This window comes from Mustela nivalis (assembly GCF_964662115.1).
Source record: "Mustela nivalis genome assembly, chromosome: 3".
NCBI lineage: Eukaryota > Metazoa > Chordata > Mammalia > Carnivora > Mustelidae > Mustela > Mustela nivalis.
The window spans coordinates 104125976-104151955 of NC_139022.1; the positions used below are offsets into that span (position 1 = coordinate 104125976).

At 40.1% G+C, this 25980-nt stretch overlaps 2 protein-coding genes and 1 long non-coding RNA gene across 4 annotated transcripts in view; 1 reads left to right on the forward strand and 2 right to left on the reverse strand.

The window, feature by feature from the left end:
• On the reverse strand, positions 1–7000 carry IGIP (IgA inducing protein). The gene has a single exon (XM_082725468.1). It carries the CDS (start codon positions 334–336, stop codon positions 175–177), a length of 162 nt encoding a protein of 53 aa, XP_082581594.1. The 5' UTR covers positions 337–7000; the 3' UTR covers positions 1–174.
• Positions 7001–9331: 2331 nt separating this feature from the next.
• On the reverse strand, positions 9332–20861 carry PURA (purine rich element binding protein A). Of its 2 annotated transcripts, none has more exons than XM_082725457.1 (2): positions 20412–20861; positions 9332–14743 (listed from the first exon to the last, which is right to left on the reverse strand). In XM_082725457.1, exon 2 carries the CDS (start codon positions 14597–14599, stop codon positions 13631–13633), a length of 969 nt encoding a protein of 322 aa, XP_082581583.1. In that variant the 5' UTR covers positions 14600–14743; positions 20412–20861; the 3' UTR covers positions 9332–13630. The 2 variants fall into 2 exon arrangements, with proteins under 2 accessions (XP_082581583.1, XP_082581584.1); XM_082725458.1 differs by lacking the exon at positions 20412–20861 and adding an exon at positions 15260–15435.
• The window catches only part of LOC309862079, a 59710-nt gene continuing 49493 nt past the window's right edge, over positions 15764–25980 (forward strand). The window contains exon 1 of the long non-coding RNA XR_014310302.1: positions 15764–20149. This is a non-coding gene — a long non-coding RNA (uncharacterized lncRNA). The remainder of the gene's footprint in view (positions 20150–25980) is intronic.

A 25980-nucleotide genomic window follows, 5' to 3' on the forward strand; every position in this document is an offset into this window, starting at 1 on the left:
TTTATATAGTCACATGAAAAATAAACATCTTTATTTTTTTGCCTACTTTATTTCATTTTTTCAAATAAAATTTAAATCTGTACAAAGTATACTGTTACAGTATATATTTTGTAAGAATCAATGCCTAAAAGAATCACAATACTTCAATAAGCAGTACAGCAGACCTCGCTAGTTTCAGCTTTGATATTGAACAAACTCAAGCCGGCTGATGCACAACACATTTGCTTGGTTTCCACATGGTGAGTTCCCAGCACTGAGATGGGAGAACATGACAGCAAGTATGGTTATATTACAGCCCGACACACTGCGCTTCTTCATGTGATAATAACTGCACATATTTAATACAGAATGCTCAAATTTACTTTTTAAATTGCATTTGCTTACTTCTTAGTTGGCAAAATTCAGCATTCTTAATGGGGTCCCCAAACAGTGCAAATTAATGATATTCTACTGTATAATTGGCACATTTCCAATAAGGATTAACTTGTAAACGCAAAGAATATCACAACTTTGTCCTAAATTTTAACTAATATACATCTGGTCCATTTAACCAAAGTCAGTTTGGAAAGATATTAAAGAACAATTCTATTTTTGAAAGGATACTGTTTTGACCATTCTTTAGAGAAGTAAATTTTTAAATTGTCATTAAAATGTTTTACTATAAAAATTTTACAAACTTGATTAGAAATTTCAAGATTATGATTCACAGCAGACAAATACAAACTTTATATTCCAACAATACCTACTCTTAGACTTTCAAACAGAGCACAACCATGTCAGCCGTGTTAACTAAAATTCTGAACAGTGTACTAAATTTATAAGTGGTGCTGGGTCTAGCAAGTGTAAATACACAGTATATTTTAATGAAAAGAATTGTCTTCTTTATACTTTATTTGTTTTCCCATAAGGAAACATTAATGTTTACATTCTTTAATAAAGTTAATCTTACATCAGAATATAACTTAATACTGTCAGCAACAGGGACCACACACAGTAAATAAGAAGCACATTTAAAATAAGTCTGAATTCACATAGATTAACATTTGTTGGTTAATAAAATATCGACAGTATTACAATCTTACAATATTTACAGTAAGAAAAATCTAGAGTAATATATACCTTTCACAGCAGGATTCCTTTTTTTTTTTTTTATTTCTTCCAGTTTGGGATTGTGTATACATGAAAAGCTCAAATAAAGCAACTCTGCAATATAATCTTAAAATAATGGCTACTGGGGGAAAATTCTATCACAACCATTGAAAATAATGGTGACTTTTCACGGAGTCTGTGGCATCTGAGAACCCAGTTAATAAACCAAAGTCTTGACCCAACCAGCTTCAGTTACCCAGATTAAAGCTGCAGAACTCCGGCCTTCCCTGACTGCTGAAAACCCAACAGATTTTCTCAACATGCTATAAGAAAAGAGGGAAATAGGTTTCAATTCACACCTCGTGGCTGGAAGGCTCCGGCCAGTGCATATTCTCCAACAGTCTAAAAGGGCCCATTTCACCTCCAAAGCATCACAAGAGTTCCCTTCTAACTACAGGGCACTTTGATATGGAGCTTACTCATTCCTCAACTCTTGTGCATTAAGATAAGGCATGAACGTGGCCCATATAATACACACCAGCATCTTACTTGGGACCAGGGCAAAGAAACAGACTAATGCAGTTTGCACTGAGGTCAACAGGGAAAATGGGAAGCGATGCAATTTCCAATTAGAATGGCAAGAAGAAGACCCACATCCCTAAACTGGAATTTGGCCAGGGCCTCAGAGTTAGCACCCCCTCTCTGAGTACCACAAGCAATTAGGATGTGTGCTCTGGGCCTCCTCTGAGAGAGCATCTATAGTAAGTAATACCATGTGGGACATTAGTTCAGTGATGACTCCCAAGAAAACAGATACAATTCTTGAATCTGGGGCTGTCCACAGCACCTGAGGTCACTCATCTGAGCTGTGACCTGTCCCAACCCTGCTTACTTTAAGAGATCTGATGGGCACAGAGCACTCAGGGATATGGCTGCTGGCTACTTTGGACTCTAGATCTCACAGGTAATCAACAGGTATCTGGGATTGAATTAGCAAACTGTACCATAGCTCCTTAAACAGACACTGTCAGGTTTGAAATCATGTCAAGCATGAATCTTCACTGTCAGGTCAGAAATCAAAGTGGGTATCTTCCCACATCAGCCAAGGTTATTTTGTTAAAAACCTTAGAGGAGTTGGACAGTTTTTCATGTTCCAAGTGATTAGTTTACTTATTTCAGTCAAGCTGGATTGACAAACCAGACTGATCTATTTAGTTAAGCTTTGTTTTTTTTTTTTATTCTTATGTATGTGTTTAACCCAAAGCTGTTGTATTTGGGCTAAATACACTGACAGAGAAAATTCAAACAACAAAAGTTTTCAGCAAACTTCTGTGGTATTTTGTTTTTGGAAGTCAATGCAAGATCTAAAGGTATTTCTACCCAACAAAGTCTGTTTAAGTGTTTAATGTTATTTCCTTTTTGGTCCTATACAGAATGCTATGACTTCTATATAGGTCTGAATGCTGCTCCATGTAGATTCCTTCTGTATATCTAAAAATATATACTTTTCAGTAGTTCAATACATGGTTAATCTTCCCACAGAGGAAGATTTTTGTAATCACAAGTTGCAAAGTAGAAAAAAAATCTCCTTTCTAAGAAAGGAAATATACTTTCCTATTATACACTTTTGAAGAAGCCCAAAGGCATGCACCAAAAATCATTATGAAAACTAATACATGCACTAAAATGATATAGAGTTAGGACTTAAAGTGCTGATTTCTCAATTTTTAAATTTGGAGAAGACATTTTGTCAGTCATTGACTCAAAAATTTCCCCCCACCCCACCCACCTCACTCCATGGCATCAAGAGAGAAAAGTAAAAAGTATGCATAAATCTTTAAACCATTCTTTACATAAGGGGAAAGGACAGATACAATAACTATCCTATTTATAAACTGGATTCCCAGTTTTAAATAAAACCAATATTTACTGGTAAAAATTGTCAAAGCTAATACATCCAAACAAATGTTACTAGTAAATAATGTTCTACATAGAGAATAATTTACTTTGGTTTTATGTACCTTCTCACAAATAATACTGGTGTCCCATACATCACCAAACTGATGTGTTCCAGCAAAGTTGTAAGGCAAATCTTTTTTCCCAGTGACATCTTTTTTCCTAATAGACAAAACTAAAATCTTTTGGTGAGGAAGGGGTTAAGATAATGGCTAACCCCGTGGCATCCTGAGCATTGTGGTTTATCAAACTCTACCCTGCTAGAAGCTGTCAGGCACCCTGACCCCTGCCTTGAACCAGGAATGGCTCCCACATCTAAAGATGCCCTGACTCCTTATAAATAGCTCTCAGAACATTGCTACTTTTTTTCCTTCTGTCTGGATGTCTAACAAAGCTGGTTGCAATGTCACATTTTGCTAGTAGGGGCCACCATCTAACAATAATTCCAATCTGAAATGTTTTAAGCCAATAGTTAATTCTTAATTTTATCAATTAATTGCATTAAAATTTTCTCTACAGAGTTTATACTTAGAGCAGAGATCCTTATCTTGGGTTTCAGATGTGTGATGCCCCTGAGGTTGCATGTAAAATTATCTGTGTATGTGCATTTTTTTTTTTTTCTGGGGAGAGGGTCCATCACTTTCATCAGATTATCAAAGGTTTCTGTGATCTCAAGAAAGGGGTTACAAGGACTTAGAGGGATACCCGTAATTCATTTTATACTAGGGTTGGGAAATGGGGGCAGAAAACTAAAAATGGCCTCAGAAAAAAAGGGGCCAAATTGCTGATCTTTTCCCTTTATTCAAAGTTGGGAAATAAGTGCTTCAACCTAGGAAAAATAATTAATTAAGCTGATTTAAACTCCATTAAAAAATAATCAAAGCCACTTTCTAAAATATTTTCATTTTCCATATATGGTAAGTTTAGTCTCCAAAAAAAGGTTTGGAGACTGAATTTTTCTCTTTTCCCTAAGGAAACTCATAAACACAATGCTGATCATCATCCACATTTAAAGATCTGACAACCTAAAACTTAAGACAACTCTAATACTATAGCCTTTAATTTATGATTTTGAGTAAAGGATTATCTAGAGTCAAATACACATTTGTCAACCTTCATCCCCCAAAATTGGTCCATAGTTAGACAACTATCGGGCACAATTCCACTAGATAAACCTAAAATTTGAACAATGGAAGTTTAACTTTCTATCCCAAACTGAAAACAAAACCACAAGTTTCTACAATAAAGTCCAGCAACAAACATTCACACTATGTCATAGAGGACTTACCTATTTCAATACATCACTGAATTTTCAACAGAATTTATAAACATGAGATCGAGAATGACTACCAAAACATGCTAAGAAGAGCATGTCAAGAATTAAACCACCACCCTGTGTGCACCCCCCCCCCCCATCGAGAAACACACTCAGGCATTCCAAAAATAAACCAGATCTAAAGAGAGGCCTCTCACTTGTTAAAGTATGAAGCACCCAAAAGGATACAGGGAAGGGACTATAAAATGAAATAATTAAATAGCGTACAAAAATTAATTTTAGCCAAAACACATTCTGTTCTATTGACAAAACTATCGACGTTTTTTGTTTTTTTTTTGTTTTTTTTTTTTTTTGCAATTTTGAACACTGTGTTGCACAATCTCACTAAGACAAAAAATATGTTCACAGGTACACATTTTGTTCTCCTATTCTTCCTAGAGCACATCTTGAGGTTATAAGAATGCTTCTAGTTAAAATAAAGTCTCTTATCCCTTGCTGCCCTCCCCCCTCAAAAAGTGAGTGAACCTTGAATTCCAAAAAGGAATATTCATTTAATGTAATTATTTCAATATCAGTTATATCATATAGACCATGATGAAACTCTATGAGCATTATGGAAAACTACATAAAAGAGGGAGCTGCCACTTGCCACCCACTTCACTTCCAGCTTTTTAAGCCACTACCCAACTAGACTCAGATCTCATTGACTTCAGTGAAAATAAATCAACACTCCAAAACCAGGCCATCTCAGGCTGGAAGCTGGAACTCAAAGACATCGTTTCATATACATATATATATTTTTTTCTACCCTAAGCTTTCACTTTGTCTATTCAAATAGTTTAATAAAGCTCACATTTACAAAGGATTATATTGGCAAATAAAGGCCCATATTAAAAACTTTTATCAAAACAAATTTTTGTTCTACATAGCTAACACTAAGAAATATTTTCTTGGACTTATAAAGCATATTTAATTGCATATAAGTTTTGCTTTGGGTGGGATATTGAAATAATTCTGTAAGAAATTAGAAAAGACTAGAAACAAAAGTGAAAGTGACTAGTCTTAACTTTCAAAAAATCAAGTGCAAAGATAAATAGTGCAAATAATGAAAACTAGAAATTTTATAGGCAACTTTACATCTTTCCTGCTTTTGTACTTTTACATATTGATAACTCTATAAACCCTAACAACTGTATGCAGCATGGAAATGGGCTATCATTTATCTCCATTGACTAGACTCAAGGAATCCTTTCAAAGGCAGTCATTTAAATCACTGGTTCTTGACTAGATTTGGGAATTCATTTTTTAAAAACAATTCCTAAGGGAGAGGCTATTTAAGAAGGCTTTGCACAGATTTAAACAAGTTATAGAATGTAATTGTATCATAATTTAAAATCGGCAAGATGGGAAAAGCATATTAAATGTTAATTTTAAAAAATAAATTATAATAATTTTATTGTTAATGAACTTGGCATTTGTAAAAAACAACAACAACAACAACAAAAAAGCAAAGTTACTTTCCAGATAAAAAATAGAAGGTCTTTTTTTACCCAAGAAATTTTATCACTAATATATACAGATTTGGGTAAAATGAAATAATCTGTCAGAATTACTGAGAGTAAGTCCATGTTAAACTAAAAAGGAGTCCAAATATGCTTGAATTATGTAATTAAAAAACCAAAATGTAATAGTAATTCTTTATCTTAGATAATTAAAAAAGTTCCTGGGATATTGGGACACTACCAGTTCACCCTACGAAGAACATAAGAACTTCCAAGATATATTAAATTATATTATTACCTGCCACTACTGAACACTTGGGAATTCTACAATTTTAAAGTAACAGAGAAAATGGGAATACAAACAGAAATTTGAGTTTGGGGAGGTATGTTGTCTAATTTCAGAAATATAGTATTACTGAGGGTCACAAAGTCCACAGTCTTAAATATTGGGATGCAAATGGAAAAGAAATGGAAAAGAAACCTAAAATTGCAGTTTAGTGTTTTTACCTGGTTTACTCTCCTCTTGTAAGAAATTAATGTGGACCAAAGGCTCAAGGTTCTGTAAAATGAAGGTATGATATGGATTTTGTGAACTAAGGACCATTTTGAAAAGTAAAGCTAAACTACACTGTAACATGAACCCAGGAAAGTAATCTGTATAATAAATATTTCTGATAGTTTAAAAATAAGTGAAAAAGTTTGAAATTTTCTTATCTTCTTTCCCTCAAAATAGTAAGTCCCCAGTACCAACAACAGGCTCTGACCAGAAAAGCTGTCATTTCACTATTGTGCTACTTAATTTGTCCAGAAAAGCAAACATCCTACACCTGAAAGCAGATTTGTGTAATGCATCATCATCATCATATCTAGCTACAGACCAACAGCTTTCTCATAACCAACAAGGGACCCATTTTCTCCGGGTTTACTGAAACTTCATTAGTGAAGATCAACTTCATTGTCCTTAGCAAACAACACTCATTTAAGACTCCACTTTAGTATCTTTTCCTACCTAAAATTTCTCCCAAACCATTCCCTTATATAACTCTCACACTCCAAATCATGAACACATTGAGCAGTTCTTCCCTTTCTGCTCTCAAATTTCCAAACCATAATAAATCTCACCCCCCAGTTAACTTACCTAAAATACACATACTTCTTACTCTCTTCAATACATAATTTTTTTTTTTAACAATTTCAATGCCCTTCAGATTGCCAGCTTAAGACTATGGGGAAAATAGCACTCAGAAAAAAATGCCCAATTACCTCATTATACAGAAATCTTTCTGGGATCAGTTAGCCATGTTCTAAGGAAGAAGCCAGCAATTTCTTTACTTCCCTCTTAAAGGGGTAAGTTTGAGTGTCACTGGCAGGCCTATGGTAAGAAAAAGAAATAAGAAGGAGAGCAAAACAAGGAAAAAGGAGAATGGGAGAAAAAAAAGCCAAACATACATGGTAGGGAGGTAGGTCAAATGCCACCAACTACCTACACTGGAAATTGCCAATCCATTCCAGTTGAATGGGTGCTTGACCCAATCCCAACATGTGTCTAATAATTCACTACCTGATGCCCATTACTGGTTGAGCTAGTCAAGGTGAATACCTAAGTCACCTGTCCCATAAGTTTGCTACTTCACAATAAGGACATCCTAAGTCCTCTGAGGATCCTTCTGTTTTAATGCAGCTTAGACTAAAACACATGTTAAGAAGAGTACTTCCATGATTCTCAAAATTCCGGAATATAAAGGTTTGGTCCTTGAACTTGGAGGCCTCTCAAATTATTAAAGTGCACCCTAAATCAAGAAAATTAAATTTTCAGCTTAATTTTTTCCTATGAAATGTTACAAAATGTTTAATAAGCAAACTGCTAATAGTCATCAAAACAAAGTATGCTTTCATGAAAATTCAAAAATCTTGCAATTCCAAAATGAGTAAAATATTTATGGTCCTTAAGAATTAACTTTATTTTATATAGAGGATCACCACCATGTTTCTACCTATCAAACAAGACAATTTTCCACAAAAGCAAAGCACATCAGGGGAAAAAAAGAAAAGAAAAGGAAAAAAAAAAACAAATATCAAACGTATGGGGACAAAATAAAAATACATGAGTAACTATGAAACTTTTTTAAGAAAAAGGTTTCTAACAAATGACCTTTGCCATACTCAGCTTTCCTAGAGACATAAATTGCCTAGACCATTCAACATCAAAACTTGGTAGTCAGTTTAGCAGCTGTAAGATGACAAATTGTTGGCTTGAACCAATCATATTGTTTACTTTTCACTTGGCTGTTTTTGCATTATGAAATTCTACCTGACGTGATAATGCTAGTTTAGATGATCTTCACTTAACCCATAATAATGAAATTTGTTTGAAAAGAGCCTGTCAAATGGCCTAGGCCTTAAATTCAGGTTTTTAGGATAAAATAACTCCCCAAATATTAAAATCAAGTTTTCTTAAAAATATGTTGCAAATTCTCTATGGTATTAATGCAGCTGGGTGAAAAGAGTAATTTTAATAGCAGTGATTATTTTCGTTTTATAGTGTACTCTATTACAAACGGTCTAAATTCAGTTAACTTACAATTTAAAAACCCAGAAATATTATAATTTATGATTTAGAAATGGATAAATTTTAACAGAAAACACAAATAACTTGTGAATTTGCTTACATAAGCAATTCCAATAAATTCTTTCCTATTCATTCCACTCTCATGAAAAAATATCTCTCCAAATTATTAAGATACTCAAATTTAAAGATATTCAACTATAAATGTTATACTCAGAGTTATCACCAATTGTTCCAAACCTAAGTTGCTGAAGATTTCCCCCCTTTTTAAGCATCCTTTTACATAGAAAGCAGGATCTCATTCTGATATTGAAAAAACTCAGCAAAGGGAAAAAAGTCATTAGATTTGGTATCTCAGTTTTTTAAATGGGGAAAAATGTTCACATGTAAATGAAAATGAATTGTGGAGCTATGAAAACAACTACAGCAACAATCTCAGAAATCTCCATTCTAAAATCATGTGGTAATCTGTGTGTGTGTGTGTGTGTGTGTGTAAAATATGAAAAAATGAGTGGGAATATTGAAGAAAAGAGGGCGAACCACGTGTGGGAGACAGAAGTAATAATCATGCCCATGGTGGGTTCACCACAGCTGGCATATACTCAAAATGTCATAAAAAGAAAAATATGTTTAGAAAGTTTCAGCAGTGCCAAATGCAAAATGTTAAAGCACAGCAACAATGAATGAGATAATCCCACAAACATCAAGTTCCATATGAAAACAGGAAGAAAAAAACATATGCATCTTCTTTAATATACCAAATCTTAATTGACTTATAGATCATATAAAGTGCTTGGGCCATAGTTACCCACCCAGATTCTCATTATCAACAGACTTATCTCTTCCCCTCCCTTCCACCCAAATTTAGTAGTGTTCCTGCAGAAAAAGGATAGCATTCCTGTATTAATAAGAATAAGAAATGAAAACAGTGAGTACAACTGATATAGATCCATTGACTTTTATTACAAATGTACTTGATCACTTGGCTTCAAAAAGTTTAAAATCAATACCCTATTTTCTGTATGCCAGTACAAAGCAAACTGTTTTACAAATTAAATACCTAAAAATTTGACAAAAATATTAAAATTTGATGAAAAACAATTATAAAAATCCTTAATCTCTCTCTCTTCAAAAAAGGAGGCAGTCTTCCCAGTCCTATTATACAATATTAATAATATTCACCATTTTTAGAATAGGTAGCTAAATTATATTTTTCTGTTAGCATACAAAACTCTTAGACTAATAGATTTCATTTGTATATGCTCCAGTTAAGTTTGTGAATGCCATCTGATTGCAATATAATCAACTATCTTTAATTGAGTCCTAATTTACACTTATTTAATAATTTGCATAGTTTAAAAGGGATAAAGGTTATTCTACAACTAATTATCATAGGCTATTACAGTGCTATTTTTCAAGGCAGTAAGTATTTGCTCCCAAATGAAATCATCTGTCTTCTTTAGGCAGGGGTTAAAATTACTAGCAGCTTTCTCCATTACCTGAAAAATCAAATTGGAATAGTTATCCATCTCTAGATGTGAAGACCTAAAAAAACATATCAATATATTTTCCACTTTGAGTCAAATTTCAACCCCTGCATGGGACTAGAAAGTGAGACTTTCAAGGTTTTTATTTCCCTGTTGGTTTTGGTTTCTACTCTCCATGGCTTTTAGGAAGCTGGGAAAGTTTGTCTTTCCTGACTCACATTGTCTCTCCTTTCCATTTGGCAAATATTCATCTACCTTCAATCTGTATCTAGTAGAGGAAAAGCCGACATGGCTTTTCTTATGAACTTCCTTTGTTGTCAAAGGCATGTATAATGATTTCTACAGTTCTGGTTAGTTAACTTTAGCTCCCTCTGTGGCTGGATGACTGCTGCTTCTAACATCAGCATGATAAATAGGAGGCACAAATAAAAAATAGCTTAAAAAAAGATTTGGTGATTTAAAAGAAAAAAAAAAACAACAACAACACCAAACACACACACATATATGGGCATTTCAAATCTGGTGGCTGATCTCTGGATTAAATTACTTGACAGTGTCTCTCATTTTAAAGAACGTAAATATTGCAATGCATTTCAAGTTTTCTTTTATACTTAGGCAAATAATATAGTTTAACCAAGCTCTTGGACCTTAATCGTAAGACAAAGCAGATCATTAAAAATAAGGCATACTTGTCAGGAATTAAGTTTTGTTTGCTTGTTTTTGGCACATTTGATCATACTGTCTTCTGTGAATAACACATATGGTCAAATATACCATCTCCTTTTTCATTTCAGCACAAACAGGGTTTACCAACCAGTAAAATAAAAACAAGGAAAAACTCCAACATAAAACACTGAGATATAGAACCTTGGTAAAGTACCGAGCACCTGGGAGGAAGGATGAGGAAAGGATGAAACAGTAGAGGGAAGGGAAGGTTGGAAGGGTGCTTGGGGAGGTAAAGTAAGATGCAAAAAAGAGCATCTTTACAGACACTAAGTCTTTTCTAAGATCACCTCTCAAGTCTTAAAAGATTTGCATGTGGATTTTTTTTAAACCCACTGACCATAAATCAGACACTGGTTTCAAAATCTTAGTAAGATTGTGTTTAACTGTTATAGTGTAAAGACAGTTGCACAATATATGTGCTTATTGATCCGGTAGGATTCCAAGCAGAATCTGAAGTCTGTAGGTAAGAAAGGCTTCACTTTAGGTAACTCTGACCCTAAAGAAAACCTCATGAAAGAACTCGCATCTCAAAGAAAGGACACTTTGCCTAAGTTTGCTGTGTTTTTGTTGACTTGCACTACTTATTGCTGGCTACTATGAAACACTGATCTAGGAGTACTCCAACAACCTGTAGTACAAGGCTTAACTTTAAGAAGCTATAGTAAACAAGAGACAAAATCAAAGCAATTCTCTTTCCTAACTAGTAACAGCACAGAGAATGCAGTCTTTTCCATATCACAGTAAAAGTACAGTGAACAAAACAGCTCAACAAACCTTAAGACAAAAAAGTGCAGGTTATTAATGTTTACATGCAGTTGATAAGCATTCCAAATGTCACATTATGCACTGTAAAAGCTCAACTTTACTATATGGAAATAAGAAAAATGCACCTTGGGGGAAGGGGAAAAGCAATTTAATCATTTCCAGTGATTTTTGTAAGTAAAGAAATTCCTAACTATTGTACGGTCACCTCATATTTAACATTGTATGAATATTAAAAGCAAACAATTTAATGGGAAAATGCACAGTACAATGGAAATAGCTTGTTATTCAACACATACAGTAGATCTCAAAAACAAAGACAACACACTCAACCAGGAAGCTTAAAATATCAAATCAAAACCCAAAGAACCAGCAGAAAAAAAAAAAATCCTTCAAAAAGACCAGTTTCACCTTCCTAGGCCAATGCTTTACAATGTGAGAAGCACTGATACCTTCCAGCTCCTACAGGTGGTGTCTTCTACATACAGCAGTAAGATCTATATGGCTGGATTGCCAAGAAACAATTCCATTCCCAGAACTCTCTATGTCAGACAAGATCCTTTTTTTTTTTTTTAAAACCAAAATACTTTCTACAGAATTCCAAACCAAAATGTACTGTTTAAGGCATCTTTTTTTTTTTATAACATTTTCTCTTCACTCAAAGATGATAGTCATGCAGCAGTTTAATGATAAAAATATATTAATATTTTACTATACAGCAGCAAGAAGTTAGTTGTCAATTAAAAGCACACGAACATCTTTAAATGAAATCCTGTAAAGACTATCGTTACAAACAATTTCAGTTTGGAGGACACCAACTTGGTAAAGTGCTCTCCTAAGCTTTGCATTTTCATACCCTACACCTTGAATTATATGAGTTATAGAACATACTTTTGATAGGCTTGTACACTTGGGGAACACAAATACATTTAGCATATAATGTAGCCAGTAATAACTAGCACCACAGCTACATGGAAATCCTTTACACATACCAACTTGGCTTTCACTTTTAAAATGAAACTCAGAATCCATGGCTCAGTAGGATAACTATAATTGTGTTGCTCTGCTTTTTAACAGGTCTACATAAGTTAATAGCACTGGCAAAAATCAAAGAACAGCTTCAGACCTCTTACTAGTTTAGGAGACAGTGCTAGTGACCACAAATAGACTCGCTACCTGATGTCCAAGTACAGGTTCACTGGAAATTGCTGCACGTTAGTTTTTAAAATCTTTCTACACATAATAAAAAAAATATATTATGAACGATACATCTCATATACACAATAATGACAAAACACCTACTCAGTCAAAGCAAACAGATGCAGAAAAATATTATGGGAGATTTCCTTTATCTTTCTTTCTCTTTTTCCTTTTACTATTTGAATAACTTTGGTTCCAACCGTAAAAATCACAACTTAGCAAATTTCATTTAAATGCCTTTTTTAATAATTTCTTCATGTTCACAGAAGTTTCACTGACCATTTTTATATGTTTAAGGTCCAGATGCAATGCATATTGTATAAAAGAGAGCACTTATTGTTTACCTTGCATGAATTAAACCTACGTACCTTTAACTCTACAAACTTCTGCATAACATTTAGACAAAGCTCAGACACACAGCATGCCTAGCCCTCATATATATACACATCTCTAATCACAGGTATATAGGGTGTCAAATATACTATAATAACCTCCATGTAAGGTTTGAAATTTGGTAACAAAATGAGAAAAACTAAAAATATTATTTTACGTGTTCTAAAATATCTCTTTTTTGTGCTAAAGTCAAATGTTAGCTCAACATGAAAAGGACTTTTATATAATTCAGCAATATTATAATCTTGACCATTTTGCAAACACTTTTAATAATAATAGCTTAAACGTGTACAAAAGTTCTTGGTTAATTAGGGAAATAAACACTCAGTTCTTTATATTTTTTAATCAAGTAGGAAACACAGTTCATATAATGTTATTACTTTTTGTATTTTTTTTGTTTTTTGTTTTTAGCAGCTGCTTACTGTTTTATATGGTGGATAAAGTGGACAACATCCAGCGATGGGTGGCAAGTCAGGAAGAGAAACTGTCAGTTGGTGGAGGTTCTGTGGGTGGTGCTCCCTTGGAGTTAACAGTTATTTCTTTCTTTCTTTTTTTTTTTTTTTTTTACTTTTTTACTTTTTATTTTCTCTCTTTCTTTACAGTATATTTTCTGTGTGTGGCTGTGTGTGTGTGTGTATGCATGTGTGTGGGGGTTTTTTTCCATTCAGTTTGATCAATCTTCTTCCCCTTCTTCCTCACCCTGCAGCAACAGGGTGGCAGCGGCAGTCTCCTCCTGCTGCTGCTGCTGCTGCTGGTGGAGCTGCTCACAGGCAGCTCGCTTCTCCCTCTGCTTCTCTTGAATCTTCTTCATCTCCTCCGAGTACTTGCAGAAGGTGTGTCCGAACTTGGCCCACACCTTGTAGGGCACGGTGATGGAGTTGCGGTAGGTGGGCTTCACCTCGCTCACTCGCATAAATACGCCGTACTTGTTGGAGCCCACATCGAAGAAGAAGCGCTTGTTGTCCACAGTCAAGGAGGTGCCCTCGGGCAGCTCGGCCGGCTCCTCCTCCACTCCGTAGTCATCGATGAGCTTGGCCAGAGCGTCGCGGAACTCGATGAGCCCCTGTGCGGGCAGCGCAATGGTCTGGCCCTGCGTGGAGCCCAGGCCGGGCCCCCGGTTGACCGTCTGGCGGATGCGCAGGAAGCGGCCGCGCTGGTTCTCCTTGAGATCCATGTAGTACTTGCGGTTCTCGCGCACCAGGAACTCGCTCTTAAGCGCCCGGCGCGGCTCGTCCTGCGCCTGGGCCAGGTCGGGCGGCTGGCTGGGGCCCAGCTGCGCGTAGTGCTCGATGAAGTCGCCCAGGTAGTCGCGGAACTCCACGGCCACTGACATGGAGAGAGTGAGGCGGCTCTTGTTGCCGCCCGCGCCCACCTCAGCGATCTTCAGGAAGCGGCCCTTGGCGTTCTGCTTCACGTCCAGGTAGAAGCGCTTGTTCTGGATGTCCACCCGCTTGGAGGCCAGCTCCTGCGTCTCGTGCTGCAGCCCCCCCGGGGCCCCGCCGCCGCCGCCGCCACTGCCGCCGCCGCCCCCGCCGCCACCACCGCCCCCGCCGGAGCCCGAGCCCGAGCCTGGGTGCCCCAGGGAGCCGCCCGAGCCTAGCGCCGCACCACCCTGCTCGCTGCCGCTGTCTCGGTCCGCCATGATGCTGCGCTCCGCCGCCGCGCCGCCGCCGCCGCCTGCCGCTCCGCCCGCCGCCTCAGTCGCCTCAGCCGCCGCTGCTTTCCCTCCCCGGCTCCGCCTGCTGCCGCCGCAACCCCCACAGCCAGTCAGCCACTCTCGCGAGATCTGCGGGAGAGACGAGACCCGGTAACAGGGCACTGACTCCCCAGTACAGTAGCAGGGCGCCCTACTGTACGCGCCCACCCGCCCGCCAGCACGTGACATGCGCCCCGTCCCTGATGCCAGCCCCCTGCCCGCCCGCCCGCCAGGCGGCGCCCACCCGCCGGCCCTCACCCCACACCCCTGGCTGGGGGGGGGGGGGGGGAACGCGCCGCGTCGCAGCTGCTGCCGCCACCACCACTGTGGCTGTCGCTGTTGGCCAGACCCTGAGCGGCCTCGGCCCAGGGAGTTGGGGGACCAGGGGTTAGAAGGGGACTGCCATACTAAGCACAGGGATCAGGCCTGAGCTTTGCTTTCCAGTGACCCCAAAGAGAGAATGTGGGGGAAGGGCCTGTGAAAGGCAAGTGAGCCCGCAGCAGACAGGGGACACCAAGTCACGGCCACCCACCCCTGTGGGCCCCAGCCAGACCCAAACCCAAACCCAGACAGGCCCACCCACTGCCTGGTTGGGCTGTCTCCTACCGCAGAGCCCTGGCCGCAGAGGCGGGCAAGGAACAGGAGAGATGGTGCGGCGGTAACCCTTAGCTGCAGAAGGGGCTGCCTGGGATGAGGACGGGGCGCCGGCAGCAGTGGCGCGGAGCAGCAGACACCTAGCCCGTCCCTCCCCTCGCTCCCGCCGCTCCCCCTCCCCGCGCACGGCAGCGGCTCTGGCCTCAGATGATCCCGCTCCCCCCTCCCCCCAACCGCAGCCCCGCACAGTCGGGCGGGCGGGCGGGCGGGCGGGCGCACTCACCGGCGGGGGGGAGCCGAGCAGAGGACGGCAGTCGCACCAGGGCCGGGGTGCCCGCAGTGCCTGTTTGCGTTGGCTCTGCCCTTCCCCCCCCCAGCAACAATCAAAAAGAAACCCCACACTCACCCAAAAACCATCAACCAGCCCCCTTTGGGACCACAACTACCCGCCTGCCTCCCCCTCCTCCTTCCGAGATTTGGGGAAGGGGGGCACCCTGCTCAAGGCTGAGCCCAACCTGGGTTGCCGGCCAGCTCTGCGGATGAACCAGGCCCCACCGAGGCGTCAGCCCCCGACCCACTCTTGTTCCCCACTGGAAGGACCCAGAATGGAAGAGAAAACCAAGCAAGATTTAGGAAATTCACGAGCTAAAAATGTCAGGAATTTCCTGGGAAACGCAGTTCCTTACGGGTTTCATTAACGCAGGTTCGCTCGCCTGTTTTACCCCTCCTCCCAGAAACTCTTAAGTGTCAAGGAGAGCCCCCACCTCTCAAAAAGTAAAACATTAAGTGATTAATGGTTTTTAGGTGACAGCTATGTTACCAACCACAAAGTAACCAATGAATCTTTGGACAGTGACTGCTAAAGGGGGTGTCTGGTCTCGGAAAGGGGCTCGGAAATAAGTGAATTCCATCTTCCTAGATCTAAGGCATAATCTGGGGCCTGTTTCCTTTCTCCTATATATACAGCAAATGCTCATACTCCCTCCCTGCAGTCTGTAGTTCTAACAGTTGAGGGAAAGCTAAGGCCTATCTCCAGGGGAACCCCGGCGGATCCCCCTTACACTCTCCTTATCACCTTCTGCACTGGGCTCAGGGGATACAGACCTCACAGCCTTACTCCTGGCTTTCTCAAGCATGGATTTTTGCCTCCATCCTTAGAACAGTGTGTCTGTCCCATTTGTGGGCTCCATTCCCACTGAACATCCCTCAACCCCCAAAGTAAGGAGTCTTGCCTCCCTCATTCAGCCCCAGAGACAGCTGAGTACATACCTGCGCAAGCTTCCTGGAAAACGAACGGGTAGATCAAGTAATGATCAAGAAACCCAGACCCTTCTAGTACATAAGCCTTGTCAATGACTGAGCCCTCAAAGCCTCCTAATATATCCTTTCATCACCTAGGCAAACCTGCCTGCGAAATATTCACAGTTTCCCTTTTCTCTTAGCAAGGGTCCCGTTCTACCCACATTAGCTCCTTTAGCTCTGGGTTGATGTTTGCTACTTCCCACTAAAGAGCAAGAAACAGGGCAAAGCACGATGGCTACCAAAGAGCAAACTGGAGTAGTCCTGTGGGAACCAGCCCCAGAACCACCCACCTGTCCAGTAGTCCCTGGAATGATTCCCTGAGGGGGAGGCCCATTCTGAGAGACAGAAATCTGGACTTTGGGCCACATAAAAAACTTCTCCTTAGTTGCGGGGGGCGGAGGGGCATCCTCCGGATTCACATTGTACCGTTTTAGTACTGATTTTTCTGAACTCCCTCCCTTGTCCCCAAGTCTGCAGGGAAGGGGAGAGAAGAACTGTTGGCGAACTTCCGACTGCGCAAAATTTCAAGTGAGAAAGAGCAGTGGATCCTCCAGGCTCACACAGTAGCGATCAGGACCCTGGATAGACCCTGGCCCCAAACTGGGACAGAAACGCTTAGTGGCAGGGTCTCCACACAGAGCAGGGCGGGGTATTACGTTTCCAGCTGTAAAATGAGGCTAAGATCTGTATAAGTCTGATCTAGAAGAGCTCCTGCTCTTCTGAGGTTTACCTTGTGCAGAACCAAGCCCTTGCCCCTTCAAGAGAGTTCACAGCAGCAAGAAGCCCAATGGGACTGCGAAGAAGGGACACGTGCCTCCCATCCTTCCACACTAATGACTGCTTCCTCCAGGACAGAAAACTACGGTTTAAAACTGCTCGTCTTCTTGGACCAACTTTAGAGTCTAAATTTCTTGCTCTCTGTCCCAAATATTTACATCCATATTTACGGTTTGAGTTTAGGAACACCCTGATTTTCTTAAAAGGTGTCTGTCACCAGAAACTGAATTCTTAGTTCCCCAGCGCAGAGGCAACTGATGAAGTTTCTAGACAAAGCACAAGTTAAATATCATTTGCATGCTCACACTGGGAATTTGAAGCCCAAATCAGCAAACGACTGAGACCTGGACCTCTCCACATAATTTGCACTGACTTATGTTACACTATTTGTTATATATGTATAAATTTTTTGTCATTATATACTACCAGTTTCTCTCCCATTTTAGAAATGTATCTAAAAGATAAAAAAAGTTAACAATGGCTTTTCCAAAATAATTCAATGGTAAATTGGATATTTAGTACATTTTCACTACTCAAAAAGTTAATTTCAGGATAAGCCTGTAACTGTGGGGCTTCGGTCAGACTGGGGAGGGCATGGTGGTGAAAGGCGGCTTTCCTTAGGCTACAGAATACAGTAGTCTTAACAGTCTGGGAGGAATGAATATTGACTCAGAGTAAAGCCTTAAAAAGTTTATAACCTTAAAAAGAATTTCAAAGTTAGATTTGCATCCTAACATTGAAACTCCATGAGAAAATCTATAGGTTTGAAAAGACTTCTAGCCATTTGCTAATTACTTAAATAGTATACTTGGAAAATGAAAAGTCAGTTCTACTGTCTAGCTTTTTGAATTTGTTATTTTGAAACAAACGGTTGTAAAATTAAACTGATGATTTCAATACAATGTAGAAAAGGCAAAGGGTAAACGAAATATATTAATATGCAGCAAAATATAGGTATTAATTAAAAATCATCAAATAATATTCTATTTCTACTCCAAGTTTGCTTACTTTAAAAAACCTGATAAATATCTTTAGATTTCTTGTGCTCTTTTATTAATACTACACACATTTTGAAGAGAACAGAGATTGCTTTATTTTTAATCCCACTATCTCTATGTCGTTAACAAACTCTTACCAACAAAAAATTGTTCATAAGTGAAACAAACATTAGGCAGAACAAGAAGGAAAAAAGTCTCAGTCTTCCTCAGCCTTAACTACGGGTGATTCTGGAGATTCTGAAATAACCTAATTCAGCTTTAGTCTTTAAAAGTAAAAATTAACACATACGTATAAAATAAAATTGGAGGGAGGGAATCTACCTCTGGGTAATAAACCCTTTCGATTATGGAGTTCCCAACAGAAACAATATGCTGATTAATACCACAGATTTCCAAAATAAAAGAGAAGCAAGAATATTAGAAATTGTGTTGTCAAGTACTACTTAGGTTAAATACCTGTCTTAAACTAGACAATTATCTTCAATACTCAAATCATTAAAACTAACTGGAATGTTGTACTGCAAGGGTTTAAAGTGGAGGAATTACCCATTTCTTCTCAGGGCTATCAGAAAAATGAAGGGTAAAGTAAATGTTAACGTTTAACAACAACAAAGAAATAGTAATAGTAGTTCATCAATCAATTTTTTTTAAAAAGCATTATCGTCCTCTTATAGCTCACCTAATCTTTGAAATTATGCCTCTCCAATGCTATTTTAATGTTTAAAGATATGAATTAAACATTCAAAATCTGAAGAGAATCCTCGCACTTCACAAAATGTTTTCATTTTAAGCATTTGCAAAAGAGTTAAATAAACGTAGCACACATTCTAAATTCGATCAAAGATTCTGAGAACCCGACATTTTATGTACCCAAAAGGCCCAAATAGAACCGATGCAAATGTCAATAGCTCACTCTCTTCCGGCTGATACTTAAAAGGTTTTACTAGTACCCAAAGGAATGAAATCAGCAACTCTCCACACTTTATAGTCAACACTCCAATTTTCAAAGCCGCAATTCGCAAACGTCAGTTTGGGTTGGAAGCAGTAGGGGTCTTGAAGTAATAAAAAAAATTTCCTTTTCACCTCTGACAATCTACCAAAAGATGTCAAACCAAATTCCGTCTATTGTAAAGCACTGGGACCTCCCTTCCAAGGACACGGGACACAAGCATAGACACCAATGCCAAAAAGCTCTCCAAAAGCACCTGGCCCGACAGAACGAATTAGAACCCTTAAGAGGGTCCCTCACAGACAGCGGAAATGAAGGTGGCATTAATTCGGGGGTAGACAGCAAGGAACCAAAGAAAGTTGCCCTAGCCGGACTTGGGCCTTTCTCTACCCAAGTTCGGAAACAAGGCAGATGTATTTGTGGGGGTCCCTTCTACAGACATTTCAAACCGCTTCCGGAGCCCACTGTCACTCAAAGGGAAGACCCTCCAGATTCGCATCCGTTCCTCCTGCCCCCAAACAAAAGCAGAGGAGACTGATGAGCTGACCTAGCTCCGAAAATGCCTTGTTCGGACCACCCATCCTTGGGCCTGCCTTCATCTGCGATGTCAGCACCAATGTATTATTTTTTATTTTTACAACGCATCCTGGGCGGGTGTATGCATTGCGGGGGTGGGGGTTGAACAGAGAAGAGGAGGGGTTGGTAGTGAAGCCTAGAACCCTCCTTCCTCTCCCCTCCTGCCAGGGTTGCTGTGCAGGGAGTGTCGGCCACATTTGGCGCACTGTCCCAGGCCCGGGGCGAAGGTGGCCAGGGGAAATGGGGCTTAGGGATTGCTAAGCAAACGTCACCATTGGTGGTCTACAAGCGTCTGCGGAGGTAGGATTGTCTTTTTTTTTTTTTTTTTTTTTTAAGGGGCGTGTGATTTTGTTCTTTTTTGGAGGTGGGAGTTCGTTCGTTCGTGCGCTACGGGGGTGGGGGGGATGTTGCTGCACTGCCAGAGTCCCCGGAGGGAGGGTGCGAGGATGTCTACGATGGTACAGTAATTATTCCTGGGGCATACGAGCGCAATTAAAGGGGACGGGGTGGGCGGCACCTCGAGTTGTGGCAGTGCCAGCAGGGAAGGTCGCGAGGGGCTTACCCGGGCGGGCGGGCGCTGTCCTGCCGCAGGTGAGGGAGGGCGCGGGCTGGAGGGAGGGAAGGCGCGCGCTAGGCAGGCGCTAGGCTGGCGCGAGGAAAGGGGGAGGGGGAGGAGGGCGCGCGCGCGCACACCTGTCCTGGACAGCGGCGCGAGCCGAGCGGCGCCTCAGTCGGGCTCTGCCGGCTGAGGAGGAAGGAGGGCGGGCTGGCAGGCGGGGGCGGGACGCCGAGGGGAGGAGGAGGAGGCGGCTCGGATGGCTGGCTCGGCTCTCGCTCGTTCTCCCTCCCGCGGGCAAGTCCGGCTCACACCCTGCTTCTCCCGCTCACTCACAGCCCCCTTGGCTCTCCCTCCTCCTCCTCCTTCCCCTGCGGGATCCGCTCGCCGCCGCCGCAGACGGCAAGTCGTGGCAGCCAGACGTCGGCGCGTAACCCGGCGCTCCGTGCGTGACTCCGAGCGACGTCAGCGCGCGCTCCGCGTTACCCACCATCTCTCCCCCATCCTCCCCCCGTGGCTCGCGCCCTCCGCCCTCGCGTCCCTCCGTTTCAGTTGCCGCGGCGGCGGGCGCGGAGCGCGCTCCCTCCGCCCCCCTCTTGCGCGTGCGCGCGCCCTCTCCGCCGTTGGCGCGTCAACAGCCCACGGCCCAGGCCTTGAGGCGCGTCTGAGGAGGGGGCTGCCTGTGGCCTCTTTGGCCGCACTTCCTCCACTCACCGCCCGTGGCGCCCCTAGGAGGACTTACTCTCGTTAGGCTTTGAAGGCTGAGCTAGGCTCAGGCGGGGCTAGAACCCCGTAGGGCCTGCATCAGCTCCAACTTAGGGCCCTCAGCGTCGTTATCGGTGCAGCCACCACTCTTGTCACCCTCTCCACCCGCCCTCGTTCCGCCCGCAAGTCTCAGGAGGCAATAGGCCTTTCATCTTCCGGGAGGGTCTCACCTTGGCCTTCGGACGCCCGCGGAGAGGGCTAGAAGGGCATAATTAGCATAAAGAAGAAAGAGCGAGACCACATTAGGGCTTTAGCCCCAGGAATCCTTGACAGGAAGTGTGGGGCTGGTGCCCAGCCTCCCACGCAGTGTAGGTGAAACTGGGCCCCTTCGAGGGACTGTGACTAAGGACAAAGCCCTGATAAATATTATTTATGCGTCCTTGGGCTGAGAGGAGAAAAGTGTAAGAGGCGAGTTAATTTTCATAAATTGCTACGCGAGGGCGAAATGCAGAACTATAAAATTTGTCCTTTAAGAGTTTTTTTTTGAAATCTTACCAAGTTTGACAAGATTTTTGGTGCACGGTAACTTTTTCCTCACTTTGTACGCTGTCACATCTCCATCCTGTCACATTGCATACGTGGAAGATGGATCAATTAAAAATTATTAGCTGCAAATAAATAGAAAGCTGTCTTACCATCTTTATCATTATTTAAATAGGTCTCAAAGAAGTCAGCCTGTAGTTTAGGAAAATTTAGTCACTGTCCTAACTTATTTAACTGGGTATATTTTATTTTGAAGTTACCTTCCAATATACAGTAAAATACGCTTTTATTAGGCAACATTAGACTTTTAAACTCACTAATTTATTAGGACCAGATTTTTTTAGGAAGCTTATCTAGTTAAGCCTCTAAGGGAGGTAGGAGTGAGTTGAAATTAACCCCATTTTGTGGATGAGAAAATCGAGTTACAAAAATAAAAGTCTGTTGTTCAGAGTTGCAAGGAGTCTGTCATCAACAGAGGGAAACACCTTAGGTCTATTATTGCTTACTTTATCCACTAAGCCAGAAATCCTTCAATCGTTTACTTCCGGGTATCTTTGGATGCCGTCCTCCTCCTCTTCCTCCCCCCCTGTATTTTAGCCAGTGCCTAATGTCTGAAACAAATTTGGGAGGTATTCCTGGAGACCCCAATTCACAGAGGACTCTAAAAGCTTTGAGGTTGGAATTTTCTGACATAGGAAACTACAGCTGAGCAATAAGTTATTGTGGAACAGTTCAGATTCCATACTAACTGCAAAATGTTTATTAATCCCTAGTTAGAGGTAAGAAAATTTTTGAAATAGTTTAATGAATGATGGGTCATTTCTTTTGAATTGCTTCTTCATTCACCTCATCTTTAGGTGGCAGCACTACTATATAAACATCCTTAAAACTACAGTCTTCTGCAACTTGATATCCTAGAAGAGTGTTTTGTCCTAAATGCATCCAGCTCTGTTGTGGAGATTAGACATATGAAATCATCCCCGAGAATTAGAATACTTAGGAATTTCCAGAGGAGGAAGAACAGGAAGCCTTTCAAAAGAGGTTAATACATGGAGTTACTGAAAGAAAATATTTGAAAGGTTTTAAAAAGCTTTTTCTTTTTCTAGCTGTATGAGGAGCAAGTAGCATCTTTACTCTAAGCTTCATCTTGTATTGAACCAGCACAAGATAACCTTCCAAAGCAAACCATACTTTATCAATACTGCATATTAAGAATTTTTGTAAATTCTTAACTTATTATTAAACTTGCTAGTTGTATTGTTGCCAGTATTCTAACTACAATTTTATTTTATTTTTTAAGTTCTACCCCCAACATGGGACTTGAACTCATGACCCCCCAAATTTAGATTTGCATGCTCTACAGACTGAGCCAGCCAGGCACCCCTATTTTAAAATTGGGGTGCAGTTTTCTTCATTAAACCGGATCAGACTTGTGAATTTCCGAATAGCAACCTATCATTAACGCTTGTGGAAGAGAAGAACTCTTTCTGGCTCCTTTTCTCATTTCGTAAATTGTTCATATACAGACTAAACCACCATTGCTCAAACTCAGAGAAGTGATAATACAAGCTCAACTACATATTAACTGATAGCAACTTACAGTTATTCTATATCTTAATTTCTGCCACAGTGTTTGAGGGCAATAAATTGTGATGTATGGGGACTATTTGGATCGAGTATTCTCTAAGTAGAACTTTGTCATAATTTTGTATATTTACAGTCATTCTTCCTGTATCCCCTTTATCCAAACAACCAAACAAAATTGGATTTACATGCATTTCAAAATAGAGTGTGTTAGATTTACAGTATAAACAAAATTACCAAAATTACAAAATTTACCAAAAAACAATGTAGAAGTATGACCATCAGGAATGGGAAATCAAATTATTTCTGGGTAGAGGATGAAATATTAATAAAGTCTTTCTTGATGGCAGCTTCCATCTTTCTCAGGTCAAACTTGGAGAGTCTCTCGCAAATTGGTAGAGCTCAAACTCAGCAGTATTATGCTGAGATTTTTAAGCTCTCTGGTGCCAACAAATCATGCAGCCTGGGGGCCTTTGCTCCAAACTTCTGCCAACTCCATTTTGGCAGTAAACTGTTCTGTTGAACAAAGTTTGCACGTGTTTGGGGTGTGAAGTGGTTCCTCAGGCATTTATCTGGTTTTATTCCAGTTTGGGGACTTGAAGACAAGAGTCAGAAGCACGAGACTTGTAGAGTTCATATGTGCCCTGACAGATTATGTTAGTGATCTTGAATTTCCACCTAAACAGGGCAGCTTTTTCTTTGTTGGTGTAGGTTTTGTTTTTTTTTTTTGAAGTGGACCGTTTAGTTTACTCCTTAAAAGATAACATGATATTGAACCAGTTCTCAAAAGCAGGTAAGCAGAACTCTCTCTGTTGAGAGTAGAGGGCTATGGCAAATCACTCCTCATCCTCCTACCTACAATACAACCACACACCACTTGAGAGCAAAGAGGCCAATAATTATTTAAACTTGATCTCACTGTCATATATAACTATGAGCCTCTGATCTTTTTTGCTATTGGTTGTCTAGTTTTATCTTTTTTACCTACTTTTCCCATCCTCGAGTCATTGGTTAACAGTACTTGGCCCAGTTATATGTGCTTATTTGTATTATTTCAGGAGGTCCCTCTTCCTGAGGGAAACATATGCTTTCTTAATTTCCATTATTTTTTCAAATAATCCTAGGAGAAAATCCTTGCATAATCTGGGGTAAAAGTTTGAAAGCTATTAAAATGTTATTGGAATATTTTCTTTTTTTCTCATTTTCTTCTTCCTGGTTTAAGGGTAATGGAAAGAAAAAAGTGCAAAAGTAAAAATTACATATGTTGAAATGATACTATTACTTTTAACCATGATCAATGAAATGTTAATTTGTAAGATACAGTATGGTAACTTGAAAATGATAAGTTATTTTTGATACTTTTGGCAAGAGTGTGGCCTAAATTCCTATTTGTACCTTTCCCAAGTCAAAACTGACCTATGGATGAGGTTAGAAAGAAAGAAAGAAATCTGGGCCTTTCTTTTTTGTTTTTTTTTTTTTAAGATTTTATTTATTTATTTGACAGACAGAAATCACAAGTAGGTGGAGAGGCGGGCAGAGAGAGAGAGGAGGAAGCAGGCTTCCCGCTGAGCAGAGAGCCCCATGCAGGGCTGGATCCCAGGACCCTGGGATCATGACCTGTGCCGAAGGCAGAGGCTTTAACCCACTGAGCCACCCAGGTGCCCCATCTGGGCCTTTCTAAAGAGTGAATCTAACTGGACTGAAAGTGCTATTGAATGTTGTTGAACATTTTATGGTGACCTCAAAACTCTTTTGTTTGCTTACTTTAAAATATAAATGTATTGTAATTTTACTATCTGGAGCAAGACTAAATACATGCTTGCATAGGTGGTTGTACACATACAACCAGATTGCTCTGCCCTCTGAAGCTAATTTAGACCATTTTTATAACCAAATGCAGTAGCACTTTGTGATTAGATGATCAGTTGGTTTCTTTCAGTGGTGAGTGAAATATGTCAGGGGAAAAATCAAGATAATCCTCCATGAGATAAATACAAAGTAAGTTCTTTCTTTAATATTTTGTGCTCTATTTGTATCTTTAAATATTTTTACCTTTAAGTATACTTTTACATATACTTGCCTAATACTGAAAATTATTACACTTATCTTTATAATTAATTATTAAATAATAATTATACTTATTTTTAAGTATACTTTTCTTCTTGTCTAAATACTGAAAATTAATTACTAAATGTAAATGTAATGTAATTTGGTAAGTATGTGTATAGAAAATAAATGGTTTTATTTATTTATTTACTTTCAAAGTTTCTTTCTTTTTTTTTTTTTTTTTAGTAATCTCTACACCCAACATGGGGCTCAAACTCACAACCCCAAGATCAAGAGTTACATGCTCTTCCAACTGAGCCAGCCAGGTACCCCAAGAAGAAGTGTTTTTAAATTACTATTTTGGAATTCTGTTTATATGTATATATATATTACACAAACATATTACAGCTGATGTTTAGAGGCATTTTATTTATTAATTTTTTTGCCTTGAATTTCCTTTTGGAAAGTATTACCTGCTATATCAGAACTAGTTTTTAGAACCTACCACTGTTTATTAGTCAGGCTTATTTTCTTAAATCATTTATTGAACAATATCTACCAATTGCCTCTTTGCCAACCATTGTTCCAGGTGCTTGAACATAACCAAGACCCTGTTCCCATCGAGTTTCCAGTTTAGTAAGACAGATAATTATATATTAGTAAACAAATATATAATATATAATATAATATAGTGATA